The sequence below is a fragment of the Dromiciops gliroides genome, chromosome 6 (assembly GCF_019393635.1).
Source record: "Dromiciops gliroides isolate mDroGli1 chromosome 6, mDroGli1.pri, whole genome shotgun sequence".
NCBI lineage: Eukaryota > Metazoa > Chordata > Mammalia > Microbiotheria > Microbiotheriidae > Dromiciops > Dromiciops gliroides.
The window spans coordinates 209,679,334-209,690,751 of record NC_057866.1 but is presented as its reverse complement, the minus strand read 5'-3'; the positions used below and the strand labels follow the sequence as shown (position 1 = coordinate 209,690,751).

At 44.7% G+C, this 11,418-nt stretch overlaps 1 protein-coding gene across 1 annotated transcript; it reads right to left on the bottom strand.

Annotated features, from left to right (window-relative positions):
• Positions 1–380: 380 nt before the first annotated feature.
• On the bottom strand, positions 381–4,003 carry SLC25A4 (solute carrier family 25 member 4). Its single transcript, XM_043973125.1, has 4 exons — positions 3,761–4,003; positions 2,326–2,812; positions 1,790–1,930; positions 381–836 (listed from the first exon to the last, which is right to left on the bottom strand). Exons 1-4 carry the CDS (start codon positions 3,869–3,871, stop codon positions 679–681), a joined length of 897 nt encoding a protein of 298 aa, XP_043829060.1. The 5' UTR covers positions 3,872–4,003; the 3' UTR covers positions 381–678.
• Between the last annotated feature and the right edge of the window lie 7,415 nt (positions 4,004–11,418).

The following is an 11,418-nucleotide window of genomic DNA, read 5'->3' as shown; positions in this document are numbered from 1 at the left end:
AAGCAGTAGTTTTAAAAGTATTTGATAGAAAGTCCCAGTGTTTCTTGAGAGATCTCTAGCTGTCCTTGAAATAATTTAGTACATGTGAAACATTTTTAACTGCTGCCCATTTCACTCCCTTCTGATCCCTCCACTCCTCTCATTCCCCCGCAGATTGTACATAGGATTTGTGTTCTTGAATGTAGCTGCTACTGAAACCTCGTATTTGGTGTGACGGTCAGCAGTGTTTATGAGGATTGTCACATATTTACAAAATATGTATAAATGACTCATGACATGCAGTTGTACCCTTCACTTGGGATACTTTTCCATATGATCTGCAGTTGGGATCTAGAGCCCTTCAATCCAGTTTGACACTTAGGATTTTAATAAAGTAAAAATTTAGAGAACAAGCCTTAAGTAATATTTATTGAGGGTTCACATTAGGTCATTATCACCATATTTCAAATTAATTGTAGAAGCATAGAAATAAATGTTACCTTATATTTGCTAGTATACTTTAAATCTGTATAATGCAAAATTCATTTGTGGTCCAGGGGACTTTTATGCCATAATATCCTTGTCCGTTTGGTGTCATCCCCTATCAGAGTTGTCAGATTTCCTAAGAAATGGCTACTAAACCACAGGTAACATTAGAAAATGGATCTGCGACCAATGAACTTGAGAGTTTTAATTGGATTAGACGTATTTTTTGATCTCATCATACAACACTAATACAAAAGCACCGCCCATGCCTCTCAATACATTGGACCAGGCACCTTTGAAGAAAGCTTTGGATCCTTCATCTTTTGCAATCTTCTTCCAGCAGTCAATTGTTCCAGTATACATAATATCAGCTGTGGAGACAAAAATTGGTAAGTTGTTTGTAATCTTGGTAAAGGTCTATTTTCTAAAAAGTCTTGTGACTGAGTCTTGCATCTCTTCCATGAAGTTCAGGCCACTGGAACTTTATGCCCCAGCTCAGTGTAATACCAGTTGTCCAAATTCTCCTTTGCTTGCTAATTCTTAGTCTTCTCTAGCTACCAGTGGAATTGGGAAATAGATATTTATGTAGATAATTCCATAAAATGACAAGCTTTAAAATGAAAGGAACCTTTATATATATATATCTCAGAAACTGAGTGCCAGAGATGATTTACCATACTGCCTCAGACTAAAGAAGTAGCTGCACTTGAAATATCCAAATAATCAAAGCAAAATGTACCATTTAGGGGCAGCTAGGTGGTGCAGTGGATAGAGCACCGGCCCTGGATTCAAGAGGACCTGAGTTCAAATCTGGCCTCAGACACTTAATACTTACTAGCTGTGTGACCCTGGGCAAGTCACTTAACCCTAATTGCCTCACAAAAAAATTAAATAAAAAATAATAAAATGTATCATTTAACTGAATAACCAACTTAATACTCTACCAACTTTGTCCTCGTACAGATTCTAAAAGCAGTAGCCCAAAGGCCACCATATTGATGGAGATCCTTTGTTGAGTTTTCCCCTGTGTTCCCACCATGGCTAGCCACTCTAAAATCTTATCCTTTTTTCCTCTCTTCAGGACAAGACGATGTCCTTGATTTCTTTCTAAGAACAAAATGGGGGGAAAGTTAATAGAGGGAGGAACTAGTTTTTACTCCATAGTCTCACCCTCTCCCCTCCTCCTTGCCATTTTAGGTTGTAGAGAATCATGAATCACAGAGGGTCACTCTGAAGCTGGGAGCTAGACAAGCCAACCATCCCAGATTACTGAAATTGCCCATGCCCTTGCACGCAGCAGTAGGGAAGATGAAGAGAAACATACCCCCTTTGCGACCAGACTGCATCATCATCCTCCGGCGGACGGTATCGAAGGGGTAGGACACCAGTCCTGCTACTGCAGTCACGCTCTGGGCAATCATCCAGCTTACTATAATGTGCACGTTCTTGGGGTCAGGCAACATTCCTGAATGCCAAACACATGCATTTGTTTACTCATCACTTTGGTAGAAAAGCCACCCTTACCCACTTGTTGCTTCATGCCCTCTTCTGATTCTTTATGTAAGTATCAAGCAGCCCACAGGGAAGTGGGCATTGGCTAACAGGGAAGGCCACAATTGTGGTGAAGTTCCTCACTTGCAGAGGCCATCTATTCCCCGGGAGAGGATTGGTTACTCTGATAGTGCCTGACAAAAGCTTTCTTGTGGAATAACGAGGCCACCAGTGAAACCCCAAGAGAGAATTTTACTCCTCTAAATGCACCCTGCCTCCCCAACCAGGAGCATCGGGATAAGTGAGTGGAGTCCCTCAGACCATGGAACCCCTCGGGGAATTCTCACTCCATCCCCATTAACCTCTCACCCTTGGCCGTATCATAGACCCCGAAGTAGGCCGCCCTGTAGATGATGATGCCTTGCACAGACACACTGAAGCCTTGGTAGAGGCCCTTCAGGCCGTCAGACTTGAAGATCTTGCTAAGACAGTCGCCTAAGCCGCTGAACTCCCGCTGAGTGGCCCCTTTGCCCACATCAGCAGCCAGCCTGGTCCGAGCAAAGTCCAGCGGGTAGACAAAGCAGAGGGAAGTGGCCCCGGCTGCTCCACCAGAAGCAAGGTTGCCAGCAAAGTAACGCCAGAACTGCTTGTGCCGGTCCACACCCCCCAAGAAGATCTGCTTATATTTGTCCTTGAAGGCAAAGTTAAGGGCTTGGGTGGGGAAGTAGCGAATGACATTGGCCAGGTTACCCCTCCAGAAGGAGAGGAAGCCTTGCTCCTTGGGGATCCTCACCACGCAGTCCATTATGCCCTTGTACTGCTGCTCTACTTTAATTTGCTTGCTGGCATGTTGGACCTAGAGCATGGGAAGACGTGGGAAGAGAGGGGGAAAGAGGGAGGAGGAAGGGTTGGAGAAAGACAATTGATTTGTAACATGGGTTTTCCGGCTCAGGCTTCCCTCCACACCCTCCCCATGCAACCCTCCTGCCTCTGCATCTCACTGGGGTCCAGCATCCCAGCTTGCTAAGCCAGTAGTGGAGATGCTGCCTAGGTCACACTAGATATAGATGGGAATTGGGTCAAGATCAATTAATAAAATGTTAGAGCCAGAAAAAATATCTTGGAGATCTAGCCGTTTTTTACAGATGTGGAAACAGCCCAAATAATTTGTCCCAGATCAGAGAGTAAATAGCAGAACTCTGTCTCCGGATTCTCATTCCCACATTCTTTTCACTGCGCTAGAGTTGCCCCAGCTAGGGTGCTCCACCCACTGGCATGGTCCTTTGCCATTAAGGCAGGCTCAAGAATGGTGAGGTGGTAGCAACAGACGATAGGAATGACTTTCGACATGGCAAGGGGAAGGGGAGGTCAGGCAGAGGGGAGAGTGGATGAGGGCAACAAAGCGGCCACCACATTATCCTGGTTCTGTGCAAACCCCACTTGGGAAGAGGAGAGAGCCCTGCTCAATGTAACTCAATCCTCAGGAGGCTTTCCATATTTAGGCTCTTAAGTGCGGAGCCACCTGACACCAGCGATGTCATCTACACCGCCCCGGCTTTGCTAAGAGAAACGTCTTTTCCCCTAGGCTAGGCTCTCAAAGGACATTCACCCCTTTATCTGTGCCGCCTCGCACCCCCTTCCACCTGGGTTGCTGACCGCTGGCCCAAGGCCCGTCCGACCTCCACCCCCGGTCAAGGACAAAGCGCCCGTCTTCAAAGCTACTTTGGCAATGTCTCCCTGGGCCAGGACCCTTTTTACCCCCCCGAATACAACATGCACACCCCCTTCAGGCTCAGAGCCTCACCTGCAGAAGCAGCTTGACTCTCTCGATGGGAGCCACTGCAGTCTTGGAAACCGCAGCAGCGATGCCACCCGCCAGAAAGTCTTTCAGAAAACTCAGCGCTTGTTCACTCATGATGGAAGCTGGTCGCACCCACCACAGGCTCTAAGGAACTACTCCCTGACCTTCCCCCCCAGCCAGAAACCCTGACCCCCTTCTCTGTCCCGCCACCACGATCCAAAAGGGGCAGAGCGCTTCTCCCCCAGACCTCCTTATATGACCCTCCTTCTCGCGAGAGAAGGAGGAGGGCCCTCGGGCCATTTGGCTCCGTGCGTATTGGCTGGACAGGTGTCTGGATACCCTCTCCATCCCATTCCTCAGTAGAGGGCACGGGGGGCGAGGCGCTTCCGGGAGGCCTGAGCGGGTCGGGGGCCTGCCGCTCCTGCTAGGGACATTTAAAGGGCAAATTCATGTTATCTGGCCTGGGCCGTAGAGGGAACATTATGTCACAACAGCATGTGGCCCGCTGTATTTATAGCACACTGGAGCCGGCCTCCAGTGCGTCCTGACTTGCGGGGACAGACGTGGAGAACGATTCCTCAAGGACTTTAACCTTGGCCTTGCACCGGCTCCCTCGCGCGCGAGGGCTGCGGGGAAGGGGCTTGAAGCTTTGCATCCCACCTACTCGCCCCTTGCCCCCCGCCCCACCCCCAGCCCACACACAACCCCAGCCTTCCGGGAGCGGGAGAGGGCGCGCTCGCTTGGCTTTCTCCGACCAACACCCCTGACGGCAGTCACTCCCATCGCAACCCTGGGTACCAAGAAGAAATCGTCCCCTTCAGACTTGGGAGGGAGATCGGGGATACAGTAGCTCAGGGGCGTTTGCTGGTGGCCTGCATTATGTGCGATCCGCTGTTTCTCGTGTACTCGTCCTCTCTCATTTTACATACAATCTACTTCATCTCAGAGATTTACTTCACATTTCCTTTGAAACCCCGGTGGGGCTTAGAATGTGACTTTGTTTACCAAGGACGTTTAACAAATCTGATGGGCTGCTGTTAATCAGCCGGAGGTGTCCTCATTCAGGACGTCTATGATTAGTTTTTCAGACCCAAAGTATTCTCATCATAGTAACTGGGAGACCGAGACAAGTTAAATGTAAGATTTATTATTATTATCAAGGATGATGAGCTTGGCTGTGCAGGAACGTAGAATTTTGACTTCCTATTTGTTAGCATAAGCACAATTTAACAGGAAAGGACATTAGCACTGAATATTAGAACATCTGAGAGGATGATAGCTCTCAGAGGCTGTAAGGGACCTCAGAGGCCATCCAGTCTGAACCACTCATTTTACAGCTGAGGAAATTGCAACCATACCAGATTGTGAGTTCCCCTGGTTCTATTTCCACTGTACTATTCACTCCAGATTCTCTTCTGGTCTTTCAAAAATGTTTTGTGTATTATCTTTACACTGTTATAAAAAGATATTATTGTGTAGAAGACAGAGTTCTGGACTTGGAAGCAGGAGACCAGGATACGAGGCAACCTCAGGAGGATGTATTAGTTGCAGTGACGGGAAGAAATGAACATCTAATGGCCGGTGTTGTTATGACACTGTCCACATTTAGCTGGGCTGCTCCTCTGAGGAAGAACACAGAGCCCAGTGCAGGCAGTGCTGGAAGGAGACCTCTTTCTTTTGGTAGGACATGCCAGGGCCTACTCTCTCTGACGGCCATGAGGCATCAGGAGAGGACTTTAGGAATGGCAATAACAAGGTAATTATTCAAATAATAATAGCAAATACTGGCACTCTTGCTAACTCTAGTAGAAAGAGCCCTGGACTTGAAATTATAATATCTGATCCTGACAAATACCAGGGATGTGATTTTAGGTCAGTCACCTAACCTCTTGAGCTTTGACTTCATCTGTGGTAAAATGGAGATTATACTGCTTGTACTTGCTACTTCTCTAACAGTTATGAAGAAAAATGCTTTGTTAACCATAAAGCATTACATAAAATGGGAATTTATCTATGAATATATACATATATGGATATATCTGTGTTTATATATATGTATGTGTATATATCAATTTTCTTTTTCACCCAGTATTTCATAGAAACGTTTCCACATAATTTATAAATATAATTCATATAATTGTCATTTATGGGGAGCTCTGCTATATGGGAGCTAGGGACCTCTGTTAACTACATTTGGGGAAACTTAGCTATGAACTCTGCTTAAGCTACATTCGAATCTTTTCCTGAAGTAAACTCTGGGTGAGAATAACAAACCAAAGGAAGAAGAAGACACTCTTGATCCGTTCTTTAGAATTAATGTAATCTATAGCTAGAGCTCCCCCTTCAACTTTGGGCTAACATGGGCCAAGTTGCAACCTGGGCACCACTCGAGTTGTTTCTCTTTGCCTTGGTGCACCTACCTAGAGGCACCAGGAAAATCTCCAAATAAAGATTAGATGTGATTCATATCTAGGTTTCCACAAATACAGGGAACAAGGGTTCCCCGTTCCCACACATAAATGATAACCTTTTATTCCATCCCACAGAAAATACAAAAGATGAAAAAGGTCCACAGGGGCCCATAAAGAGATAGAGAAAACCTTAGGTACATGGAAGAAGGAAGGAAACAAATATTTAAGTACATACTCTGTGTCAGCCATTGTGCTGAGCACTTTACATGTATTATCTCCTTTCATCCTCACAACAAACTTGGAAAGTAGGTGCTATTATCCCCATTTTTTTAGGTGAGGAAACTGAGGCAGACAGAAGTTAAGAGACTTACCCAAGGTCACACAGATAGTTAAATGTCTGAAGTTAGATTTGAATTCAAATATTTTTGATATCAGGTCCAGTGGCTCTATCCCCAGCTGCCTCCAAATGCAACATATTTATTTAAAATACAATCATTCCCCTCAGAAGAAACACAACTTGGCATTGCCACCCGGGCAATCCTTTGACATTAAACTGAGTCCCATTCCCCCACAGGATCTTAGGCAGTCTTCCCACCCCACAAGACTTGCAATGCCTCTGGAAATGTAGACACTTCCATCTTCTGCCCTACCCCTACCTTGCCTAGAGCAAACACATTATGGAGGTGCCAGATAGACTTTGGGTCTATACTGTCCAAATAACTAACTGTATTCATTGGGAGGGGGCCAATGAGAGAAGCGGGTGGGATGGGGAGTAAGGGCCAAATCCCTTGTATCTCCTACTCATGCTCCTTTTGCTGCTCCCCTTTATCCCTTTGGAGGCCTTTGCTGAGAGTCTGCCCTCTTCTTCCAGAGGGACTGGGTAAGAACTCTCCTTCACCTTCATCCAGGCTCTCAGCATTGTTATGAGGTCAGGTAAGGGATTGCCTTTCTTCACAGATAAATTTCAAATCTCCATAGTTCTATAGAGACAATTTCCCCTCCCCAATGTCAAAGAAATCATCTCCCAATGACTTCACACCATGTTTCCCCAATTTCTCCTTCAAACAAACCAAGGAGTTCTTTGAAGCACCTTGAGGAGAAGAAGATCCACCCATAGAGGGGAATCTGAGCCATTTCCCAGGGTATCTGAAGCCTTCTGAAGTGGGCAGGGACTTGAAGCCCAGACAACTCAGAAGAGAGAATGAGAACAGGGAAGTGTGGAAGAGTCAACCAAGACCTCATCTAAAGGGAGTCTATCCTCATCAGTTAAGTATGCTTGGTAGCTTGATCCAAGAAACCACTGAAGAAGACCTTCCCTTTCCTAGGGCGGCACTGGTTTGTCATACACATGACTTTGGGGAGGTAGAACAACCCCTATCATCGGACATGATGACTAAGCTGTTGTTTCAAGAGCCCATTCCAGTGGTCAACAGATAAAGGGATGTGCTCTACCTTCTGATGACCCTGCTCTTCACTAAAGATTGGGAACAGGGAAGAAGAAGGAATGGCTCTTGAGGTTGTGACAGCCATTGCCCACCAGGTGTTTGGGAGATTTTTCTAAAAATGCCAATTAGACATGTCATGTTATCCTATTCTTATAATTCTCTTTAACTTCATTTTAAACTGTTTCTTTGGCTCACTAATTATTTAGTTTAGAGACTCCTTTGTGAGTCTTCCTTCAAATGAGATATTGGTAAAGTGTTTAGCACAGTGCCTAGCATGTTCTAGGTGCTGTATAAATTCCACCTATCACCATCACCATCATTATCCCCATCAAATGTGATGGCAGTGGACCTGATCTTGCACCTGCTTCTCAGTGATGTGGGTGTCCTGATCAGAGGCAATGTTAGCAGGATTCTCACAAGGAAGAATGACATGTTCTAAGAACTTTGATGATGACTTCTGTAGTGGCAGATTTGACAGGCACAGCAGTGCAATATCTTGAATTGATGTCAACTGAAGTAAGGGCAAACCGCTAATATGGGGAGAGGGGTCAGTGAGTCAACTGGTAAGTCTGTTGCAAGTTAAGGAACCATATGAGATCACGAATATTGAGCTTTCAGAAGTGAGCTGAATGGAACAATGAGTACCACTGGGAAGAAATCACTGTCTCATCCTGAGTGAAGGAGACCAGATGGTCTTGCACCCAGTGCAAGGAGTGGACCTCCTGCTTTCTTGTAAGGACCTGATTGTTCAGTTCAGCAGAGGCAGAAAGATGTTCTTGATGCATATTGACATGCTCACAAGCTTAGGTGTGAGAGAAATTCCTCCATTGTTCCTTACCCAAAGGGTAGATCTATGGCCACCATAGATAATAATATCTACCACTTGGGTAGATCTATGGCCACCACCCAGGCATCAGTGTATGTGAAGATCTTAACTACCCTACCTTTCAAGACTTTTATACAACACCAATATGGCCCACAGATCATTCTATCAGCAAGATTTACCAGGAAGGATTCTCATCCCCTAGGGGATCCATGTTTACTAGATAAATTACCACTGAAGTCTAGATGTAAATGCTTTTTTTTTTTTTTGGTAATGAACAGAGACACTGTTGGACTATGCAAAACAGGAAAAAACAAAACAAAAAAACAAAAAAAACCCTGGGAGTCAGCTCCTTATAAGTGGATCACTGGGTGGCTCTTCTCTTTATCAAAACAAAATTACTCTGGGTAGCAAGAAGGATGGATAGATAAAGAGATGGAGAGAGATGGGGAGGGAGAGAAAGAGAGAAGAGAGATATTTCACTCATGTGCTGATATAGGTCATACAATATTGTAAAGCTATCAATACACCAAGAATGCTGTTAATGGGCCACTGTAAAATTGGGTGCTCTTGCCTCCAGTCCAATGGTTTCTTGGGTGGTTCTCAGCTAGAATTCTGTGTAGTTGTCTTGAACTCCATTTTGCCCATTTTAGGAGGTATAGACAGTTTTGGGGTTCAAGTCATTTGGGGCTCAAGGCCAGGGTCCACATAGGCAGGTGACACTAACTAAATAACTTCACTGACCCATTTGGAACTGGGTTCTCAGAGTCCACCATAGAAATACCCAATTGGTCCTTTCAAACATCATGCTATGCCCATTTGTTGACAGTTCATGCCATGCACTTAGTAGGTTTTTATTTTCTTAGGATCTGAAGAGTTAATCATATGTATATTTGTGTGGAGGGGGGAGGAGAGTAATTCTAGGTCAGTATTCTCCTCATTGTCCAAATTAAGTATCTGGCAGTAGCGGTCGAATATGTATGATAATTGTTGAGTAGACCACCCATCTATTTAGTTTACCTAATATAGCAGCATCTTCCCATTTAAGGATTTACAATACATTCTGCATTTCCTCATCATCCTTTTTAACACAGCGATTCCCATAGGGCTGAGAGGGACTGTGGAGGTAATTTAGCTCAACTTCCTAATTTTACAGATGAGGAAACTAAACCCCAGAGAAGTTACTCGGCTTGTCCAAGGTCATATAACAAGTGACAGAATCAGACCTCAAATTCAAGTCTGGCTCTAAGCCCATTGTTCTTTTCTGTACAGTGAGCTGCCTGAAATTGCTGAGTGGAATCTGGTTTTGGCATATATTTATGTCAGTTCTTTACATATGTTGGGTAACAAACTGTCATTAAATATGTGTGACATATGTATTGTCCTGGTTTTATTGCATGGTCTTTAGGATTCTTTCCAGTTTGAACTCTGAATGAAACTGATGGTGTTTTTTCTTAGAGGTAGGGATATGATGGTTTCTTTCTTTCTTTCTTTTTTTTTTTTGCGGGGCAATTGGGGTTAAGTGACTTGCCCAGGGTCACACAGCTAGTAAGTGTTAAGTGTCTGAGACCGGATTTGAACTCAGGTTCTCCTGAATCCAGGGCCAGTGTTCTATCCACTGCACCACCTAGCTGCCCCGATGGTTTCTTTTTTCATACTGGAACATGACCATTTCTGAAGAAATTCTCCATTTCTCCCATAGCCACACAGACATCTCTTACAGTAATAGTGGCACAAAAAGAGATTCCTTTTTCCTAGTGTCTCTGAAATACATTATATTTATGATGAACTCAATGAAACATTTTTTTCAACATATGCCATATAGACTATCATCCAACCATTCTATTAATACTAATTGGCGGGGCAGCTAGATGGCGCAGTGGTTAAAGCACTGGCCCTGGATTCAGGAGTACCTGAGTTCAAATCAAGCCTCAGACACTTGACACTTACTAGCTGTGTGACCGTGGGCAAGTCACTTAACCCCAATTGCCTCACTAAAAAAAAAAAATAGTAATTGGCTATCTTATTATTATACTGCTTCTGTTGTGCCATATATTAAATTATTATTATTATTTTTTAGTGAGGCAATTAGGGTTAAGTGACTTGCGCAGGGTCACACAGCTAGTGAGTGTCAAGTGTCTGAGGCTGGATTTGAACTCAGGTCCTCCTGAATCCAGGGCTGGTGCTTTATCCACTGCACCACCTAGCTGCCCCTCAAGAGCTTGCATTCTAACAGGAAAAGACAATACATACGGAGGAACAGGACCAGGGAAGGATTATTTTAGTCAAGAAAATCATAAGGATGGTGAGTAGAGTCCTGGAGAAATTGATTGATGTGTCCTTTCCAGGACTGGTAGGTGTTGATTTGATTATTGTTCCCAGAGGTAGGGGCAGGAAAGGGAGGAAGGGCATGGCTTAAAGGTGGCTGAAAAGAGGATTGTGCAGTTCTAGGTTGAGCTACTAAGATGGAAGGACTTCAAATGTGGTACCATCAACGTGTTTGCCATACAGAAAAAGTTGGTTTGTGATCTGATTCTTAGTGCCAATAGGTTAACTTCTTTATTGTCTACACTAACTCCTGAAATCTTCCTAAGCCGTAGAAAAAAATGTGATATGTTGGGGGTAACTAGGTGGTAGTACAGGGGATAGAGCACTGGGCTTGGAATCAGGAACACTGTTCTTTCTGAGTTCAAATCCCACCTCAAAGGGCAGCTAGGTGGTGCAGTAGATAAAGCATTGGCCCTGGATTCAGGAGGACCAGAGTTCAAATCTGGCCTCAGACACTTGACACTTACCAGCTGTGTGACCTTGGGCAAGTCACTTAACCCTCATCGCCCCTCCCTCCCCAAAATAAATCCCACCTCAAACCTTTACCAGCTGTGTGTGAGACCCTGGGCAAGTCACTTAACCCGATTTGTCTCAGTTCCTCATCTGTAAAATGAACTGGAGAAGGAAATGGCAAACTAGAAATGATGACTCCAG